The sequence below is a fragment of the Temnothorax americanus genome, unplaced genomic scaffold (genome assembly GCF_048541705.1).
Source record: "Temnothorax americanus isolate GAGA-0224 unplaced genomic scaffold, ASM4854170v1 Scaffold20, whole genome shotgun sequence".
Taxonomy (NCBI): Eukaryota; Metazoa; Arthropoda; class Insecta; order Hymenoptera; family Formicidae; genus Temnothorax; species Temnothorax americanus.
In genome coordinates, this window is record NW_027509339.1 from 986,857 (window position 1) to 1,005,563 (window position 18,707).

Here is an 18,707-nt window from a genome sequence, read left to right on the forward strand (position 1 = left end):
CTCTGCTCTGCTCTGCGGAACGGCGAACGGAAACACCCGCAGGGGGCCCTCGACTCCGCCGAGAATACTCGATACGCGCTGATACGCGCAAGTCATCCGCGCTCGGCTCGAGACGTAATCCTCCGAAGTGTGTCATCACGAAGCGGGATCGCGGATACTCGCAATGAGGACAAACGGCCGGAGCGATCGAGAGATTTTTCTCCCTTTAAATCGCAACGGCCGAATAACGATAGACGGTCTACGAAGGTGGACCGGATATCTCGTACGTGACAATTCGAACGACGCGGCGCGGGGGATGACGCAAGGGGGGGCAGCAATTCGCACAGCACCACGATTCAACATAAAAAAAGCAGCATTCTTTATTAGAGAGAGGATTATCCTCGTAATTAATCTCCCGACAATAAAATCAATTTATCGTCTGTATATTTTGCTTTGGCGTTATAAATCTTCGTTTTGGCTTCAATAAATCGAAAATAGGAAGCGATATATATATTGGATATAAACGTATCACAGATAAGTGTCATGTATCAGTCAAGAGAAATGCGATAGTAAAGTAAAATGTACCAGTGCCGGGACGCTCAAGACCTATGTCTCCGGACACCTTTATCATTTTAGTTTTTAAATAAGTATAACGAGTTAAAATCAAAGATATAAACATAATGCGAGAAAAATATTTTTATCTTGGATTCTCTTTGATTTTAATTCGCGTTATTATAGACTTATTTAAGGATTAAAACGATAAAAATGTCCAGACATTGGTACGTGTCCAGGCATTGGTACCTTGATATAAAATAAATTGATCAGAAGAACTAGGCACTAGTGCGCTTCTCGAAGGCAGGAGTAGCTAACGCGAAACGCGAGGCGCTTCAAATGATATAATCCGTCATACTCCGCGCGTGTAGATTCCGCTTTCTCGCAGTGGAATTGACGGTGTCGCTTAATCAACGTCGTAAGGCACTCTGTCTCGTCATCGCCACGGCTTCCGTACGGCTCCCGTGCTCGTGCTTCTCCTGATACCCTGATCTGCAATACAAAATTATGTCTGCCTTTAAATTCACCCGTTTACAGAAAATTAAGCGCGTAACCAAAGTATATACAGAAAGCTTACGCAATGGATTTGGCGACGTAAGTCTGTCTCTCATATCCGAGGCCCACGTTTGACACCTAGACCTAACGGGATTCCTTTTGACGACCAACGGTCGTTGGTACTTCGCCATTCTAAACAATAACAAAGGCACAATTGTCAATATAATATGTACAATATAAAATAGACGAAACGCAACAATGAGAAAAGGAGCTACGCTTACGTGGACTCGAATTCCTTCAGATTCTTTCTGGCTAAAGTCTTTTGAGTGGCGAACGAGTACGATCGAGCGGAAGTCGGGCGTTCCGCTCGAGACTCCTTGATTTCGCGATCCTGCGCGATTACTTTCATTCTTTTCGTCGGCGACTGGGCGAATAATTCCACTATATTCATGGACGCCGCGTCACACTTGAAAACGATAAATCGTTTAATTGTTATGCGACCAAAAATCTCTAAATACGAACAGTGAAATAATTTTATAAGCGAAGGAACAAGTGTTTAATTTACCTGCAACTGGAGACGATGAAGGAAGTCCACCTCCGCCGAGTTTAAGGGCGCGTCAACGTGTAACTTAAGCATACATTGCAACGCCTCCTTATATATCTTTTTCAACGTGATAACGCGCTCGGTCCGCATTAATCTACGCACTAAGTAACCACGTGTGTAAGCGTTGATGATATTCACCGCCCGTACCTACACAGTAACATAAATTTTAATGAGTTTCTCTCAAAAACGAAACATTGAAATACGTTAGAAAAATCATGATGTGTTAAAAGTACTCACGTGTTTATCGAGATATGCCGTGGTGTCCAGCACCGGTACATGCGTGGTATTGCTATCTAAGGGAAATAACTGCCGGCTCACGTTGGAATTCCTACATACAATAAGATCGCGCGACTCGCAACTGCTGCTATCGTCATTACCGTTATTATTGATATTGTTGTTGTTGTTGTTGTTATTATTATTATACGCGGTATCGCATAAACTCACTTTTCTCGTAAAGTCAAAATCGAGAGCCGGAGAATTGTCCGCGGTAAAGGACTGATGTTTAAGCAGGTATAAATTTCTCGGAGAGAGGTAATCCAACGGACATACGATCACTCGATTCGCCAACGGTAATTTAACATTACGATGCGCTTCCATCGGTATATTGCTGGGAGAATTTATGTTCGACTGCTGCCTTGCCTCGTTGTTCGACAACGATCGATTCGACGCAGCGTTTGATGCGTTCGCTTGACGCGGACTTCCAGAGGCACACTTTCGTATCTCGGCCAACAAGAGCATCTGTTGCTTCTGGAATTCCGCTTGCAGCAGCGATTGCTCTTTCCGCTGACGGTATATCAGCTCCATCATCTGCTTCTTGTGCATCTCCTCGATCTCTTTGTAGACCATCAAGAGCTTATCCGGCGTGGAAGACTTCGTTTGGACATTTGAATCGCGATGTTCCGTGACACTTTCTTTTTTACTACGCTGCTTCTCATCTATGCGAGACAACTGAATTTTAGGACCATTCGTATCTTCCGCGCACTCTCTACTCGACAAATTTGATACGCTGGTGTCACTGTCCCTCTCTGATTTGTCCAAGGAACTTTGCTTCTTAACATCTGCGTTAGATCTACGATTATGTTTAGTTGGCGTGGCGTCCGATCTACACGCATCTTCAACGATTATCCCTTTGGTAGAACCATTAGATTTGATTTCTTGACGTGATTCTATCGAACTATCGGATTCTCTATGCTGAAGAGTTGATTTTTTTGCTGTACCTTCCGACTTACTTAAAGCTTCAACACCTTCTGCCATAAATTGTTTATTTTCCCACTCCACCTTAGGCTGCGCGATGTTCCATTGTTTTCGTTGCGATACATCAGTGGCACGTGTGGGAACGTAGTTTTCGTCAGTTAATTCTGTATGCATGTGAGCGAGCAACATGGGACTGGGTGTATCCAATACGTAAGAACCTTGACGTGACAATTTAGGTGGATCTTCAGTTTCTTTGGAAACCCCTATGGAAGAAGAGGTATCTTCCTCATCGTTACTTAACGTTATTGGAACTACGTCCAGCGTTCTGGGCACCTCGGGCTTCCAACTCTCTGCTAACGTCACATCTTCGTCTGGCGTCGCCACCTCTATTGCATCGATACATTTATTATGATCAGTCGCAGCAGCTATAGGTTTCGAATCGTTAACAGTGTTGTTCGTTAAACAAACTTGAAATTGCGAATGCTGTACGTCTGATATGGGGGACTGGATATCGCGATCATCTCCAATTTCGACAGCGTCTTGCGGCTTGACAATGGTCATTTTGGAATGCGAGTCGCTGTTGTTGGTGTCAATGCTGGTAGCGACGTCACGGCTGGACACGTCGCTGTCCGAACTGTATCTGATACTCCTTATTTCATCTACCGGCTCCATTATGTCAGCCTGCACGTATTTATCTCGATTGACGCGTTTAACGAGCCGTCTATCCCTCAAGTTCTCTTCCACTTTGACCGCCAGAGACCTGTAACGTCTCATTTCCTCCTTGAGGGTGTCGGTCATCTGAAAACGGCGTAATATCAACGTAAAGCGATTTTGTACAAATAATAAACCAGCGTTGGTTAACGAGTAGGTACTTACTAGCGGTGGGAGAACAGGTATCCCGTTTATTTTGATACAAGAGGTATAAAATTCCGACTGCATGTCTCACGTGCGATCTCGATCTCTACCGTCCCTGTAAGAATGCGATTCAATTGTCGCTGTTTTTCACTTTCTTTCTTCAAGACTGCTCTCTTTTCAAACTTTCATGCGAAACTTTCCTGTCATTTAAATACTCAAAATGCGATGGCGATTACCAAGGAGATGAAACGCGCACGGAATATTACGTTCCAAGACTTGGCGTCGAGGACGCTTTCGCGATTAGAAATGGCTGCTTCCGGTTAGAACGCGTCTAGACATCTCGTATCCCTTGGCTGTCAGTTAAAGAAGAATCCGCTAATATCGACACCATACATTATTAAAAATCATCTTACGTGGGCCAGAAGATAATTAAAAAGCACAAGCATTATTAATTGGCAATATAAAATTTTGTCCATCGTCAATAAAAATAATTGTATACCTGATAAAAGTGCGTTTATCAAATATACTAAATATAAAATTGTCATTACGAAATGTTGTATATGTATTAAATTATTACCGATTTATCAAACAATTAGCTCTTATTTCTATATATATTTGTATATTAATATAAAAAAAATATAATATAATATTATCCAAATCTACAGTCAGGGTGTATGAATATCTAGACGTGACACATTCCAACCGGAAGTAGCCGGGTTTTTCAAACGTGACAGCATCCAGCATCCATATGCCGCACTTCCAGTTTGTTTACATTTCGTCGGAGTTGTTGATAACAACTCGAGTGAAGACTACTCCTGCTTTTATTGGAAGTGCAACAGAAAATATCATCAAAAATGATTCCAGTAAATACAATAATATTTTATACGGCATTATTAAATCGATCGAAAGCTCAAGCTTTGATTTTTATAAATCAAAATTACGTTTCTAACCTCGCATAGATACATTGAATTCTATATCCGAGTTTCGCCGATGTATTTTTTAGGCGTGCGACACGCTGAGGATTCTTCATTTGCCCCCGCAACTTTCTGACGAGCGGCGCGATGAATTATTGCAGAAATATGGCGCGGCCAAGACCAGAACGGTACGACCGTTCGGCAGGTATACCGTCACCTACGCCAAATTCCCGTCCCAACAATTGGCGTCGGAAGCACTGCTGCGTCTGCATCAGTTAAATGTCAGAGGGCAATATCTAACGGTCGAGTATGCCAAGAGATCTGTACCCGCTGAGCTCTCGGAGCAAGACGTCGAACGCAAAGCACCGACGAGTGGCGACGTGAAACCAGAGGCCGTCGGCAAGTCTCACGTCCAGGCATTCCTGCGAAAATTGAACAATTGGACGATGAGTCACGAGTTCGGTCAGTCGCCGCCGCCAAACATAAGATACAAATACCTGACGCCGACGAGAAGTACATTGATAAGGATAGCCGTACAGTTGTTGACTCAGCCAGCTTTCTACACGCAGGTAAAACCGTTGGGTTTTCGTTACGACGTTGTGTTTTAATAGAATTTTAATCGGCAGCATTACAGCTGTTGCATGTATGCGTAGGTGTTGCATTTGATGAATAAGATGAATCTACCTCCTCCCTTTGAAGAATTGGATGCGGAATTTCCTATGCTCAGGGAAGTGTACGATATGGAAAAGTACAAAGGTATGTAGTAACGAAATTATATGAATAACGATCGACAGTGATTAAGTGAATATATAGCGTTCTTCCTTTTTAGATATATTCCACGAGCGCGTGGACGAAAGGGAAATGGAGGAAGAGGAGTCCGAGTTGGAATCAGATGGGGAAGATAATGTCCGACCCCTAGAAGTTATCCCTGTTAAGAGAAAACGGCCGCAATCTACGAAGCGTTTGAAAATTCCAAAGTTCGTGAATCCTGCCAAAAATATCGTGACTCCCTCGTCCTCGCAAAAAGTGCTCAAACCGGAAGATATGTTCGAATCCGTTCAACGCGGGGAGACTAAAAATCTCAAGATCGAATTGAAAACTCTGGACAAGTCGCTGGAGGCAACAGCTGCTAATCGAGACAGCACTGTGGCCGTAGACGGCGGATTCGGTTTAATATTCCCGGCTAATAAAGCTCCCGAGGACGCCAAAGATAGTGAGGAGGATGCAGAAACGCAGAAAAAGAAGTTTATAACTTCCGAAGAATTGGCGGCTAATAAGATATCCGCTAACGATCAGAGATTGCTTCCCGTGTTCAAGAATTATCACTCGGGCAAGCCTTCGAATCGCCTCTACATAAAGAATCTCGCGAAGCAAGTGGAAGCGAAGGATCTACATTACATTTATCAAAGATACGTTATCGCCGGATTGAAAGATTCCGAGAATGAGTGAGTACTTTGCGATATGCGATTTATAATGCTATCTCATAATGTATATTTATTAATATCTGCAGGTACGACGTACGTCTCATGCAAGAAGGAAGAATGAAAGGGCAAGCCTTTGTCACTTTACAAAATGATGTGCAAGCAAAAATGGCTCTCGAAGAAACGAATGGATATATATTAAAAGATAAGCCCATAGTTGTGCAATTTGCCAAAAGTATTAAAAGTTGAACTTTTGCTTTAATTTAATCTTAATTTATTTCGTGAGATCACGATTAAACTGAAACTAAAAAATTTTGCTTAAATAATAGATTGTTGGAATAAACGATACAAATGTTGTTGCGACTTAAAGCAGTTCTATGTTTTATTCAACAATTAACAATCAAAAGTACCTAATTTGTACGCGTATATTTCATTCGAGTGAGTCTCCAACAAGTCATCTAGAATGTAATAAACTTTGGTAACGATTTGTTTTTTTAAAGACCAACTAATCTCCCTTGCAGCTCTTTGAAAGTTTCCAGTGCAACGTATCTAAGCTAATAAAGCGTCCAACGCTTTCGTTACCTCGGCGAATATTTCGTCCACTGTTCCTTCCGCATTAATCTGAAAAGGAACGATCAATTTTTTTTGCACAAGTTTGTAAGATATGCGACGGTCGCGGAATAGATAAAAAAAAAAAAAAATATTCTAAACTCACTCTGACAACTTTGTCTTTGTAATGTTCGACGATCTCGTTGTTCTTCGCATTAAATATTTCGATTCTCTTTTTGATCGACTCCTCGTTGTCGTCCGCCCTATGAGACACAGCGGCGCGTCCGAAGAGTCTCTTTTTCAGGGTGTCATTCGCTACATCGAAGAAGATAATTAAATCGACGGGGCACACCTGCACAGCAACATGTCGACAGTTCAAGACGAAAGAGACAGACAGTAAAGAGAGAAGGTTGTCAGCTTCTTACGTTTTCTTCAAAGAGAATACCCTGATCTTTCTCACGAGGGTAGCCGTCGATGAGAAATCCGGTCTTCGTAGTTCCTTCCGCGCGAGCTTTGTCCATCTGTTCCTTTATTAGCGCCAGCACAATGTCCTAGCGAAACCACATGATCTTCACACTGAGAAAAACCGGGTTCGTTCGCGTAAGACGCGCGAATATATATATCTTTTTCTATTTTTATTTATTTATTTATTTGCATCTCTGGCACGCGCGCAGTTTCCTCAATCTTATTTTCTCGCAACAAAATCCTATTTTACATTATATTTATATTTCTTTTATATCTACATTTTTGTTTAAATTAACAAGTGCAAGGCAATTGGCTGGTGACTCGAATGGTCGGATCAATAAATGGAAATTCGAATAACATTATGTACCGTTGGCACGAACAGTCCCTTGGACATGAGATCCTGGAGCGACGCGCCTCTCTCGCTGCCACTGGCGACTTCCGCCCTTAACAAATCGCCGCTGCTCAAGTGAAGTAATCCGTACTTCTCGATCATACGGTCGCACTGCGTCCCCTTGCCGCATCCCGGCCCGCCGATTACCCAGATCGTCTTCATCTTCCCCGCGTGACTTCCCTCTCCTCGCGACGCACGCTAGACTAAAAACGGCGGCCGTTTAAATCCTTGAAAAATCCAAAGGAAAAAAAGACTCGGTAAAGTTTTCAATTCGAAAAATTGCAGCAGAATTTCAAATGCTCGTCTTTTTTTGTGTAATAATACGAGTCTGCGGATTTTTCAACAAATTTAAGGGACTTGCACAATGTATGTACACAAATCTATTTTTTACATTTTTATGCGTTGTATATATAAATTTCTTATTGGGAAGAATATGGAAAAATGAAGTGGATAGTGTAAAATAGAATATGTTAAGGAAGTGTCGAGCTCTCGGTGGAGAGAGAGAAAGAGACTATTAGAGCAAGGAAGGATATATATATATATATGTATATATATAGGTAGTAATAAGCTAGAAGGTTTGCATGGATGGTTTTACTTAACAATAAGGCCCAGTTCAACAGTGGCCAGTTAGCTTAACTAGTAGTTAACTCTCACTCTCCGTCTCTATCTAACCTTTGAGTTAAAAAGAGACAGAGAGTGAGAGTTAACTACTAGTTAAGCTAACTGGCCACTGTTGAACTGAACCTAAGTGTGTTAAGGAAAAATTGTAAATCAAGTTCACTTCTCAGCATGTAAGCTAAAGTTAATAAATTATATATATGTATATATATGTATAAATTTCTCTTTTTGTATTCTACTTGATTGCACTAAAATAAAATTTTCAGATTCTTGCATTGAGAGAACATCCAAAAGATCCTAAACAAATAATTTAAGTCTTGAACCCCGAGTATAAGATTTTAAACGTATATCGATCTCTCGCACGTTCGTCCTCCACGAGAGACGCGCCTGCGGCCTCGGAAGAACCCCGTTGACATTTCCGGCAGCTCATCACCTTGAACTTTCTCCAAATGCCTCGCGGAATCAAGTGCAGAAGCGAGAAATGAGAAATCGACGGTTCCCAAGTCAATTTATTTGGTGTTGCCGAATACAACGGACGCGTTAAATCGCAGACTCTCCGAAGGCTCTCGTTCTCTCGCAGAGGCTTTCCTTCCTAACTTAAATGGAAAGAGATAAATGGAGAACAAATTAAATTACAAAAGCGCTGATAAGTGACACTTGGGGAAAATGTCCTGATACGGAGCGACGATAACTTTACCAAGGATCGGCTGAGCTCGAGATCTCGAGTGCGATTTCCTCGTCACCGTTTGGCTCCGGCGGGGGGGGAGAAGAAAGTTAACTGGCGACGAGAGAGAGTCTCGGTAAACCCGTTAACCCGTCCGCGTATCGATCGTCGGGGATGTAGGGCGCGATGCGGAAGCGCGGGAACGACTGAGGAACGCCCGGATCCCCGATGCCCCGATCAAGTCGTTTCCCCGGGATCAGGTGATGACAGAGCGGTGTTATTACACAATATCATAAGAGACAGATCTATACATATATAGCGACGTTTAAAAATAAACCCGTGGCGAGAGCGCATGGAGGTCTCATCCCGTCCCGCGTCGCGGAGATATGCACAATAATTCATACACGTAAACACGCTTCGGATCCGCACGTTTTACGTAATCGAAACGTGAGAGCGAGCCCTCGGATTCCGCACGCGGTTCCTAAAATCGTGCAAACAAAAATTGTTAATCGGCGTTAATTGTCGATAAGCGTCAAAGGAGTTAAATTGACTCGCTTGTTCGTGCGAGAGATCGTAAAGTTATGAGTTTTACGAAGAAAATCGTTCGTTTAAACACCTCACTTTCCTGGCACGGCTCGTCCTCGTTGTCGCATATCGCGAATCGCGACGGTGTGAATATAACGCGACTTTTAAGACCCGCAATCGGCGCAATCACGTGCCACGCGCCGCGCAGCGCGATCGAGCGCCCGGCGGAAGCGTCCTTGAGAGGATAATAGATAATCGTCAGCTGGGTATGTGTCAAGGATTACGAGACCTTCCTCAAACAAGTCACTTCCTGAAAACATCGCGGGGCTCGCGCCCACCGCGGCCGCGCCGCGGAGCCGCGGACGGCGGCACTAGGGGCGACGTTCAACGCGCGATCTTGTTTTTATAAGGGTGGTCTCCATTCCTAATCCAATTTTATATGCTCCGTTCCGAAACATTCTTTCTTATAATTCACAGAACTATAAAAAAAATTTTTGTCTTATTTTTTTTGTTCTTTTTGTTTTATTTTTTATTTTTTTTCTAATTCTAAGAATTAAAAAAAATAAAAATAAAAAGTAAGTTAAATCGAGATAAAAATTAATCTGCATTAATAGATAGACATTACAATAGTCGACAATAGAGATACTTAGCTCTCTCTTTCTCACTACGTTTATTATCTCTCTCGCGCTTGACAGGTGCGTCTCGCGATCTGGTTGGCCAGCCGAGTGCCGAGATGAAAACCGGACAAATCCAGCAGCGAGGAGGCATTTTATTTCTCGAGAACGCGTGCTTTCTGCTCGTCACCGTTCACCGCAGTTCACCGCTCGCGTTGATCTATCGGGGCGATCGCGAAGAAAATTAAATTCGCGAATTCGCGCGCGTGATAGAAACCACCTCGTGAAGGAAGAGAGACTCCAAGATGGTAAGCTTCAATAGAGAGGACGAGAAAACGTCCCTAATCGCATCTTCGACGACATATCCCACGTCGATCTCGCCTCACAGAGCCGGTTCTCAAAATGACGCACTCGTGCAGTACCTCGTGCCTCATTTTCACCCTCGACCCTCGACTCGCGCCTCGCCCCCTTATCATCACCCTTATTAATCTTATTTAACGTCACGTCCCTTCGAGGAGAAATACCTCGTGACGGACGAGTCGACTTCGCAGCTTTCGCAACCCGTCGGTTCCTCGTCGGCTCTCCAGTCCGATGTTATAACCTTATAAGGCAACCCATTTCACGCCTTCTCACCCGAGAGCGACTGAAAAATCCCCCCATTTCACGCCGCACCCTCCGTTCTTGTTTATCGACTCCGGCGATCGGCGATGTAGATCGTCAAATGAATCGCGGATCGCGGATCCCGATCTTCGTTTTTCTCATCTTCAATGACCTCGCTCCTCGCTTCAATCGCGCTATTGTGCTCCGCGATTTACCTAAAAAAAAAAAAAAAAAAAAGAAGTATTGTCGGTGTCGGAATGGGGAAATATGCGACGGTACCTTTCCTGTGCATTTGCTTAGGGTTAAATGTCTCTGACTATGTCTGTCGTTCCAATATTTCTCCTTGATTGCAGCAACCTCAAATAATCTTGCTGAAAGAGGGCACGGACGCGTCCCAGGGAAAGCAACAAGTGATATCCAATATAAATGCGTGCCAGATCGTCGTGGACGCCGTCAGGACCACCCTGGGCCCTCGCGGCATGGACAAGCTCATAGTTGATCAAAATGGGAAGAGCACCATCTCCAACGATGGCGCGACCATCCTGAATCTGTTGGATATCGTTCATCCCGCCGCAAAGACTCTGGTGGACATTGCGAAGTCGCAGGACGCAGAGGTGAGAACCATTATTATTGCGCTTGTCCACGTTCTCTGAAAAACGAGTTTAGGCTCGGCAATAACGTAACGAGGATAACGTTACGCTAGTGGACATTCAGAGGATATTAAATATGGAACGTATAGACTGGCAATATCCCGAAGATGTGCGATTGTCTCATGAGCGTTCAAACATTTTCCTTACAATTGTATAAAATAAAATAGCGAGTAAAGAGACGAGGAACGATTAATTGAATATGTCATTGTTCGACAGGTTGGAGATGGCACGACCAGCGTGGTTATGCTAGCGGGGGAGTTCTTGAAACAGATGAAATCGTTTATAGAGGAGGGCGTACACCCGCGCATAATCATCAAGGCCCTCCGTCGCGCGCTTCAGATAGCCGTAGATAAAATTAACGAGCTAAGCGTCAAGATAGACAAGAGCGACTTGAGCAAACAGATTGAGCTCCTGGAGAAATGCGCGGCCACATCTATGAGCTCCAAGTTGATACATCAACAGAAGAAACATTTCAGCCAATTGGTCGTCAAGGCTGTTATGATGCTAGACGACTTGCTTCCTCTTAACATGATCGGTATTAAAAAGGTGTGCGATTACGCCATTTTTTTATTTTACGAAAGGTTTCGGTGCGCTGGAATAATTAATATTTGAATGATATTTAGATTTCTGGAGGCGCGCTGGAAGAGTCGGAGCTGATCCAAGGAGTGGCCTTTAAAAAGACCTTCTCGTACGCCGGATTCGAAATGCAACCGAAAAAATACGAGCAGTGCAAGATCGCGTTGCTGAATATCGAACTGGAATTGAAGGCGGAACGGGACAACGCGGAAGTGCGCGTGGACAATGTAGCGGAGTATCAGAAGATCGTCGACGCGGAATGGCAGATTCTCTACGACAAGCTCGATCAGATTCACAAGAGCGGCGCGAAAGTGGTGCTGTCCACGTTGCCGATCGGCGACGTCGCAACGCAGTATTTCGCGGACAGGGACATGTTCTGCGCGGGTAGGGTGCCCGACGAGGATCTCAAGAGAACGATGAAGGCGTGCGGCGGTGGAATTTTAACGACGGTGCACGGCATCAAGGACTCCGATCTCGGAAGGTGCCAGATTTTCGAGGAGAAGCAGATTGGTGGCGAGAGGTGATCAAATGACGATCGAGCATTCGTATTGTTTAACTCTATATTATAAAACGATCAGGCGTAACGATTTCTAATTGTATATGTGTCTTCAGGTTCAACATTTTCTACGAGTGTTCGCGAGCGAAGACGTGCACGTTTATTCTGCGCGGAGGCGCGGAACAGTTTCTAGAAGAGACGGAGAGGTCCCTTCACGACGCAATCATGGTCGTCAGGCGCATGGTGAAGAACGACGCGGTGGTCGCCGGCGGGGGTGCCATCGAGATGGAGATCTCCAAGACTTTGCGCGATCACTCACGCACTATCGCCGGAAAGGAGCAGCTGTTGATAGGAGCGATAGCGAGAGCTCTCGAAGTTATTCCGAGGTATATTTCGCGCGCACGGTATTCGTGTTCTTTGGATGTTCCAAGGAACGCACAATTTATTTGTTCAATTCGCATTTTCAATTCTTTCTATCGAGGTGAAAACATATTTTTCTACACGAATCTTTTTGTATTTTGACATGCCGAGCGGCGGGGATCAAATCTTGGTCTTTTGCTTGATAGGCTGCTACATTATTTTACACTTAAACATTAACGAGATGTAATTAACGATAAATATCACGGTTACAGGCAACTGTGCGATAACGCCGGCTTCGATGCGACGAATATCTTGAATAAATTGCGCCAGAAGCATCACAAAGGCATGCAGTGGTACGGCGTCGATATAAATTTAGAGGACATCGCGGACAACATGCAGTGCTGCGTCTGGGAGCCGGCGATAGTGAAGATCAACGCGTTGACCGCCGCCACGGAGGCCGCCTGCCTCATTCTCTCCGTCGACGAGACTATCAGGAATCCCAAGAGCAGTCAGGACGGCCCGCAGCAGCCGATGGGACGTGGCATGGGCAGACCGATGTAATCCGTCTATCCCTGTCGCGCTTAATTAATTTCATCAGGACTAACATATAAAAGAATTATGTAAACGTAACACGAAACAAAAGCATTAGCTTATAAACGCAAGCGCAGTGTTCGCGCCTTCGCAGCCTTGTCTCTCGTCATCTTTTGTACATGCTAATATTTATAATGAATCACAATGAGATAACGGATGATTTCCTGTTTAAAAATAAAAGCTTATTGTTCCTTAGTTATGCAAAAGCATGTGTATCTGCGAAAGTTACGTGAACGTGCGTACGCCCTTTATTTCTCCGCCTATTTTTACGTCCTCCCGACTGAACTGAACCATAAACTGTGCATGCATCTTGTACCGTGCATGCATACCGTAGGACGAGGACAGCCACGTAATGTTCTCTCTCTTTTTTTTGCGTTATAATGCGCGCGGAAGGTATTGTTTATTGTATAGTCTATAAGCTCCATATGTGAATTAGAATACGATGTATGTATTTTTTAATTAAAAAATCAAACTGCGTCTAGCCATAAGTATATTTAAATAAAAAATACATAAATAATCGTATTCTAATTTACATATGGAGCTTACAGACTATACAATAAACAATACCTTCCGCATTATAACGCAAGAAAGAGAGAGAAAACGTTATGTGGCTGTCCTCGTCCTACATTTAGCCCTGATCCACTGATTTATAATTTCCAGAAATCGAATCATCTATTGAAAACGTAATCTCCTCTATTAAATAAAGCTTCTTCATTTCTAATTTGTTTTAAAAACAATATAAAATATGTAACTCTTTCCCTAAGTTTAAATAAAAAAACGAGATGGAGATTTCTTAATTTTTATTTAGCTGTAAATGAGGTTTGCTCCATTCAAAGTTTTTTTTTTATTTGTCAAATTATAAATACAAATTAGAAAATGTAATCTAATGCGGACGTTCATAAATTGTAATCTCTGACTTTCGTATATTTCTACTTTGTACGTACTTGTCGGTTTATATTGTTATTCCCCCAAGGACGTATTAATCGAATTCGGAGTCCAATGTTCTTCCGCGCGAAGGCCTCAGAATTGGAAGGTGCGGCGTTTCAGGATTATTGTATTCACGATCGTCAGTGTACATCGAATGAAAATGACCAAACGCTGGCGAATGGGGGAAATTGTGGGTGCAAATTCTGCAAATGCTATCATGAGTATCGACCGATTTATCGACTTATATGGGTACCGACCCATTAATAAGTGATTTGCCATCTGTATAAAATTCTTGAAAATTTAAATTCTCTTATTGATACACTACTGCATTTGGTATACTCGCGTTTTTGAAGTGGTTGAATCTTTGCAATGTGAAGTTGTCCGATTCTACTTTATCATTTATTATATTTATCATTTTTGATAAACGCGTTCTGTGTATTGTGCGATTAAATGGCAATCGTCGACGATCGATCTGCATGGGATTTCTATTTCCGTTCGACTACACGATTTACAGTCCTAATTATTAGCATGGCAATAACTAATGAAGAGAATGTAAATTTCGTCAGCTCGACCGGAAATAATTGAAACTGGGTATTTATACGGACTCTGCAATAGACTGCCGGTTTTTATACATTTTTAACTCATTACCGTTTTCATGCGAGACTTTGATTGATGCTGTCTTTCTCTTATTGATCTTGGTGACGCAAGATCTCAAAGTGTCACTTGTGAATTGCGAGAAACATGAATAATTAGACGTTATTAATAGTAAGAAGGACGTGTGCGTGTAAAGTAGGTTTTAGCGTTGTAAGATACGTTGTAAAAAATTGAATAAAGAGTAATTGAATAAGAGTTTGGAGATACAAACCGATAAATCTTGTAGGACTCTTTTAACTTTTTCTATAGTGGGCATAATGAGCATATAGCCTGAAGTTCCGTTAAACCCTCATCGCTATCTAGTGGAACTTTAGCAGCTAAAGTCTGCCTTACTTTCGCTAAAAATCTCACTCAAGTGTTGTTTCAAACTATGCAAATGGTTGCAACATTGTTTTCGGCCAGCATTTACGACAAGATCCAGTTCCAATTCTGCAAAATAATTATCTTAATTTACTTTACTAGTCTTTTATTCGTGATTACCACTTATTATATACCTACTATTTATAATATATTTACTAGTTTTATTTATTATGCCATTCTATCTTTACACATAGATTTTATATTCCAAATTACTTTTATACTTTATTTAATGTTTTTTTTTTCCATATTATTATACCTGGCAAAGTCTGTTTCCTTGGACAACTATATTCATTTGTTGGTTCCTGAATTTTTCTTCAATTTATCTTCGCGAGCGATCGAATTCTAATTTCTTCGATCTCGATACGCGAGCTCTCCAGAAATTCGCGGTGGCATCGCTAACCGATCGAGCTCGGAGAGGGGGAGGAGAACATCCAGGGCTTCTTCCGACTTTCGCCGACTTCCACGGCGTTTCGTTTGGCGCCTCTCGTCGACATCGTGCTGCATCGCTGCATATAGCGAAGCGAGGCCAGCGAGGGTCAATGCCAGCATTGTCAGCGTCAGCGACGTGAGCGACGGGACAGGACAGGCGGACATCAGCGGACATGGACGGCGACGCGGCGGCCGCGATCTCGTAGTTGCGGGTGTAAATACGAGACCCCTTTCCCCTCCGCCCCTCTAGTTCGTCCCTTCCCGCCGAGTGACATGCCACATCCTCGAGAAGGACCGCGATAACGATGGCATCGCCCGACGAGCCGTTGGACGGGATCGCGTCGCGTTTCGTACGCGCCGCTGACGAGACCGAGTGGGTCCCGTTGTCTCTGACACTGGTCGAGTATCCGCAAGGTACGAGTTTCATTCATGGCCGAGCTTTCACCTTTTTCACACCTCGCCACATGGACGGAACAGAGCTGCAGCCGGGCATTTGTTGACATCGTGCGACGCTTAATTGTATTCGGATTTGTGCGGAAAGCGATGTCGGTGCGACGAAATGCGACGAGGAATCTCTGAATTTTGGATAGAAAGTTCTGTGTCAACATATGCTCGCCGAGCTACGCTAAGCTGCAGATACTTGGTCTTTCCTTCGATGACATTTAAGGGCCATAGCGCGCAAAAAAACTTGAGCGGTAAAAAAAAATCAACAATTTGGATTTGCTACCGCTTACGTTATGCCTCAAGTTCTTGACTGTAATTGACTGATGATTTGTTTAAGTTTTACTTCTTAAGTTTTTCTTGTGTGCCACAGCCCTAAGACTTGTGCTTGAAATTGTAAAGGATATGAAAAGAGTGTCTGTGTGTTACTGATCATCTACGTTTTAAAATTTTCAGGAGACGTCTTCGGGCAGCTTTTGGCTGTAATAAGTCTAATACCCTTTGCCATCGTAGCGGGTCTTGTCACATTAATACTTTTTAGGAGAGATTTACATACCGTAAGTTATTGTTGTGAATACACGTAGAGCCGATTTACGACTCGCAAGTGTGACTCATCCTTTGATCGCAGATCGTATTTTTTATCGGAGTCGCTGTCAATGAGTGTATAAATTATGTATTGAAACACACGATTCGCCAGGCGAGGCCGATAAAGAGAGATGGCCTGTACGCCGAGTATGGCATGCCGTCTACGCACGCACAATTTATGTGGTTCTTCGCTGCATACGCAACACTTTTTATATATTTTAGGTAATCAAGCATCATAAATTACCCATCGTGTCACTCGCTCTTGTCAGCTCATTCACTTTGTTTTTTTTTCCCCCCCTCAGATTAAATTACAATTGTACGATAGCTGAGAGATTTTGGCGGACAATAGTAGCGATAGGATGCATCGTCACAGCCATGTTGGTGACTTACAGCAGAGTGTATCTGCTGTACCACTCCAATACTCAAGTATTCTGCGGTGCGTTAATTGGGATTGCGCTGGGAACAGCGTGGTTCGTAATAATGCACACGGTCCTGACGCCGCTCTTTCCCATAGTAGTCTCGTGGTGAGTAATTGGAAAGTAATGTCAACAATATTCCTTCGTTCTATTCTAATTTCTGCTGTTCCCCCAGGCGAATATCGGAGTTCTTGTTGCTGCGCGACACGACGCTGATCCCCAACGTTCTATGGTTCGAGTACACGAATATTCGTACGGAGGCCCGGGCGCGAGCGCGAAAGCTATCGGCGATCGGCAGGTCGCATTGACAACCAATCACGGTCGGCCAGTAGGCCGATTATCGTGAAATAAATGCCTTGCTAACGAACGACGCGAGACGTTAAACATTCCCGCGGTTGGCCGCTTTCGAACTGTTCGATCTCTCGTTATATCAGAGACGGTTTCACGAATTTCAGTACAAACATGGAACCGACTAACGAAACGATCGTCACTGCGTCACGATCGTTAGCATCATTCGGCATTATTATGATAATTATCGTCTATTGTAACGGTCATATTAATTGCAATGGCGCAAGTTCGTATCGATTTGCGACTGCTGGAAGGACAATCCCGGGAAGAAGATAACGGACACGACTGTTATGCGTGTTGTAACGAGAGTGATTACTGGCATTGCCAAGATCCAAGTCACCAAATGCGTTTACATGTTCGAGCACGATTGCATTCTCAGCGAGTTACATTTTTTTTAAGGTCTCGCAACCTGTTCAGCGATTTTGTACCAACCCCCAAGGGGAACGTATCGCTAGATCCTGCCTGTGTGTTTCCGACACGAGCGGCTGTTCGGTGAAACGAGATTTGGAACTCACGGAAACGATTGGTCGACAGCGAGCCGTGAGAAGAATCGAATCGACGAATACGTTTCTGAACGAACATGCAGGAGCTCGATCAGGATAGCGTTACGTGATTCACTCGCAGCGATTCATTCCGGCGTGTTCACGAAAATCGAGACATTCATCCGACACACGTTCACGAGTCGTACATACATCAAACAAGATGTTCATTTTCTGAGGGACGTAAGGGAAGGATTAGCGTAAAATGCGTTAAATTAGATGACCACTCGACCGGAGTACAACGGGATGTCATAGGAACTACTGAGTTAATAAAAACTTATTGTTTACATTAGAGATAAAAATTGCAATACATCCGACGATGTGCTCCAGGCGCGAGTTTTTCGCGAAGATTACTGCCTCCTGACGAGCGTCTGAACGTCATATCAGTCTTTTTCTATTTCTTCTTTTTTTTTTCAGAGTTAACGCGTTTTTTAGGCGCGGCAGATAGGGGTTCTCGGGAATCCTGATCTTGAGCGAGGACATTGTTAATCGTTAGTCGGATAGAGGTTTCGAGCGGGCGAGTAGCAACGTTACATGCGGATGCGGTATAGATTATCTTTTTCTTTTTTTTCGAAACGAAAAGAAGAGAGGAGGTTTGCGTTTTGTCAATGGAAGTCGACGATGAAGCGGCGCAAAAGCGGTTTTGTGAGAACCCTGTATAGAAAACGAGTCGTTTACTCGCTTTGCGACTCGGGGTGCATTTAATAAAATACGTATTGTCAAACGATAGTAATTTTATTTAGCGAAATTAATCGAAAATAGCGCACGATGTCGTATCGAGTGTAAATACATTTCAAAAATTATATGAATTGTATGTATAATTACGTGGTATCGCGCGATACCTTTGACGAAAGAATGAATAATGACTTCAATTTAAACCGATCGATAAGAAAAA

The 18,707-nt window shown here is 43.4% G+C and overlaps 5 protein-coding genes and 1 long non-coding RNA gene across 12 annotated transcripts; 3 read left to right on the forward strand and 3 right to left on the reverse strand.

Moving 5' to 3' along the window:
* Nucleotides 1–334: 334 nt before the first annotated feature.
* Nucleotides 335–4,762, reverse strand: LOC143897423 (uncharacterized). The gene is made up of 7 exons (XM_077406098.1): nucleotides 4,630–4,762; nucleotides 3,701–3,794; nucleotides 1,868–3,622; nucleotides 1,592–1,777; nucleotides 1,308–1,492; nucleotides 1,109–1,218; nucleotides 335–1,023 (listed from the first exon to the last, which is right to left on the reverse strand). Exons 2-7 carry the CDS (start codon nucleotides 3,761–3,763, stop codon nucleotides 968–970), a joined length of 2,355 nt encoding a protein of 784 aa, XP_077262224.1. The 5' UTR covers nucleotides 3,764–3,794; nucleotides 4,630–4,762; the 3' UTR covers nucleotides 335–967.
* LOC143897425 (RNA-binding region-containing protein 3) lies at nucleotides 4,351–6,513 on the forward strand. Its single transcript, XM_077406100.1, has 5 exons — nucleotides 4,351–4,542; nucleotides 4,683–5,162; nucleotides 5,247–5,349; nucleotides 5,423–6,038; nucleotides 6,104–6,513. The coding sequence occupies exons 1-5, from the start codon at nucleotides 4,534–4,536 to the stop codon at nucleotides 6,261–6,263; spliced, it is 1,368 nt and encodes a 455-aa protein (XP_077262226.1). The 5' UTR covers nucleotides 4,351–4,533; the 3' UTR covers nucleotides 6,264–6,513.
* Nucleotides 6,379–9,554, reverse strand: Ak1 (Adenylate kinase 1). Of its 6 annotated transcripts, none has more exons than XM_077406115.1 (6): nucleotides 9,318–9,554; nucleotides 8,735–9,182; nucleotides 7,396–7,622; nucleotides 6,989–7,114; nucleotides 6,730–6,915; nucleotides 6,379–6,635 (listed from the first exon to the last, which is right to left on the reverse strand). In XM_077406115.1, exons 3-6 carry the CDS (start codon nucleotides 7,579–7,581, stop codon nucleotides 6,564–6,566), a joined length of 570 nt encoding a protein of 189 aa, XP_077262241.1. In that variant the 5' UTR covers nucleotides 7,582–7,622; nucleotides 8,735–9,182; nucleotides 9,318–9,554; the 3' UTR covers nucleotides 6,379–6,563. The 6 variants fall into 6 exon arrangements, with proteins under 6 accessions (XP_077262241.1, XP_077262238.1, XP_077262242.1 ...); XM_077406112.1 differs by having other exon boundaries at nucleotides 7,396–7,646; nucleotides 9,318–9,552; XM_077406116.1 differs by lacking the exons at nucleotides 8,735–9,182; nucleotides 9,318–9,554 and adding exons at nucleotides 8,471–8,484; nucleotides 8,517–8,633.
* Nucleotides 9,555–9,991: 437 nt separating this feature from the next.
* On the forward strand, nucleotides 9,992–13,308 carry Cct7 (chaperonin containing TCP1 subunit 7). Its single transcript, XM_077406099.1, has 6 exons — nucleotides 9,992–10,148; nucleotides 10,794–11,054; nucleotides 11,307–11,636; nucleotides 11,714–12,186; nucleotides 12,279–12,548; nucleotides 12,795–13,308. The coding sequence occupies exons 1-6, from the start codon at nucleotides 10,146–10,148 to the stop codon at nucleotides 13,081–13,083; spliced, it is 1,626 nt and encodes a 541-aa protein (XP_077262225.1). The 5' UTR covers nucleotides 9,992–10,145; the 3' UTR covers nucleotides 13,084–13,308.
* A 590-nt stretch (nucleotides 13,309–13,898) lies between these two features.
* Nucleotides 13,899–15,452, reverse strand: LOC143897435 (uncharacterized). Its single transcript, XR_013256922.1, has 2 exons — nucleotides 15,311–15,452; nucleotides 13,899–15,123 (listed from the first exon to the last, which is right to left on the reverse strand). It is a non-coding gene; the product is annotated as an uncharacterized LOC143897435 (long non-coding RNA).
* Nucleotides 15,453–15,761: 309 nt separating this feature from the next.
* LOC143897429 (dolichyldiphosphatase 1) lies at nucleotides 15,762–18,536 on the forward strand. Of its 2 annotated transcripts, none has more exons than XM_077406111.1 (5): nucleotides 15,762–15,897; nucleotides 16,381–16,481; nucleotides 16,553–16,731; nucleotides 16,812–17,033; nucleotides 17,101–18,536. In XM_077406111.1, exons 1-5 carry the CDS (start codon nucleotides 15,789–15,791, stop codon nucleotides 17,231–17,233), a joined length of 744 nt encoding a protein of 247 aa, XP_077262237.1. In that variant the 5' UTR covers nucleotides 15,762–15,788; the 3' UTR covers nucleotides 17,234–18,536. The 2 variants fall into 2 exon arrangements, with proteins under 2 accessions (XP_077262237.1, XP_077262236.1); XM_077406110.1 differs by lacking the exon at nucleotides 15,762–15,897 and adding an exon at nucleotides 15,939–16,178.
* Nucleotides 18,537–18,707: the final 171 nt, after the last annotated feature.

Excerpts from the sequence above, each read along its gene's own strand:
- LOC143897423 (XM_077406098.1), bottom strand. The coding sequence starts at position 3,763 with ATGCAGTCGGAATTTTATACCTCTTGTATCAAAATAAACGGGATACCT. Across the intron at positions 3,623-3,700 it reads TACCTGTTCTCCCACCGCTA|ATGACCGACACCCTCAAGGA; the intron begins GTAAGTACCTAC and ends CGCCGTTTTCAG. Across the intron at positions 1,493-1,591 it reads TTCATCGTCTCCAGTTGCAG|TGTGACGCGGCGTCCATGAA; the intron begins GTAAATTAAACA and ends ATCGTTTTCAAG.
- LOC143897425 (XM_077406100.1), top strand. Across the intron at positions 5,350-5,422 it reads CGATATGGAAAAGTACAAAG|ATATATTCCACGAGCGCGTG; the intron begins GTATGTAGTAAC and ends CTTCCTTTTTAG. Across the intron at positions 6,039-6,103 it reads TTGAAAGATTCCGAGAATGA|GTACGACGTACGTCTCATGC; the intron begins GTGAGTACTTTG and ends TAATATCTGCAG.
- Ak1 (XM_077406117.1), bottom strand. The coding sequence starts at position 7,581 with ATGAAGACGATCTGGGTAATCGGCGGGCCGGGATGCGGCAAGGGGACG. Across the intron at positions 6,916-6,988 it reads GTATTCTCTTTGAAGAAAAC|GTGTGCCCCGTCGATTTAAT; the intron begins GTAAGAAGCTGA and ends GTTGCTGTGCAG. Across the intron at positions 6,636-6,729 it reads ACAAAGACAAAGTTGTCAGA|ATTAATGCGGAAGGAACAGT; the intron begins GTGAGTTTAGAA and ends GTTCCTTTTCAG.
- Cct7 (XM_077406099.1), top strand. Across the intron at positions 11,637-11,713 it reads ACATGATCGGTATTAAAAAG|ATTTCTGGAGGCGCGCTGGA; the intron begins GTGTGCGATTAC and ends AATGATATTTAG. Across the intron at positions 12,187-12,278 it reads AAGCAGATTGGTGGCGAGAG|GTTCAACATTTTCTACGAGT; the intron begins GTGATCAAATGA and ends ATGTGTCTTCAG.
- LOC143897429 (XM_077406110.1), top strand. The coding sequence starts at position 16,043 with ATGCGACGAGGAATCTCTGAATTTTGGATAGAAAGTTCTGTGTCAACA. Across the intron at positions 16,732-16,811 it reads ACACTTTTTATATATTTTAG|ATTAAATTACAATTGTACGA; the intron begins GTAATCAAGCAT and ends TCCCCCCCTCAG. Across the intron at positions 17,034-17,100 it reads TTTCCCATAGTAGTCTCGTG|GCGAATATCGGAGTTCTTGT; the intron begins GTGAGTAATTGG and ends CTGTTCCCCCAG.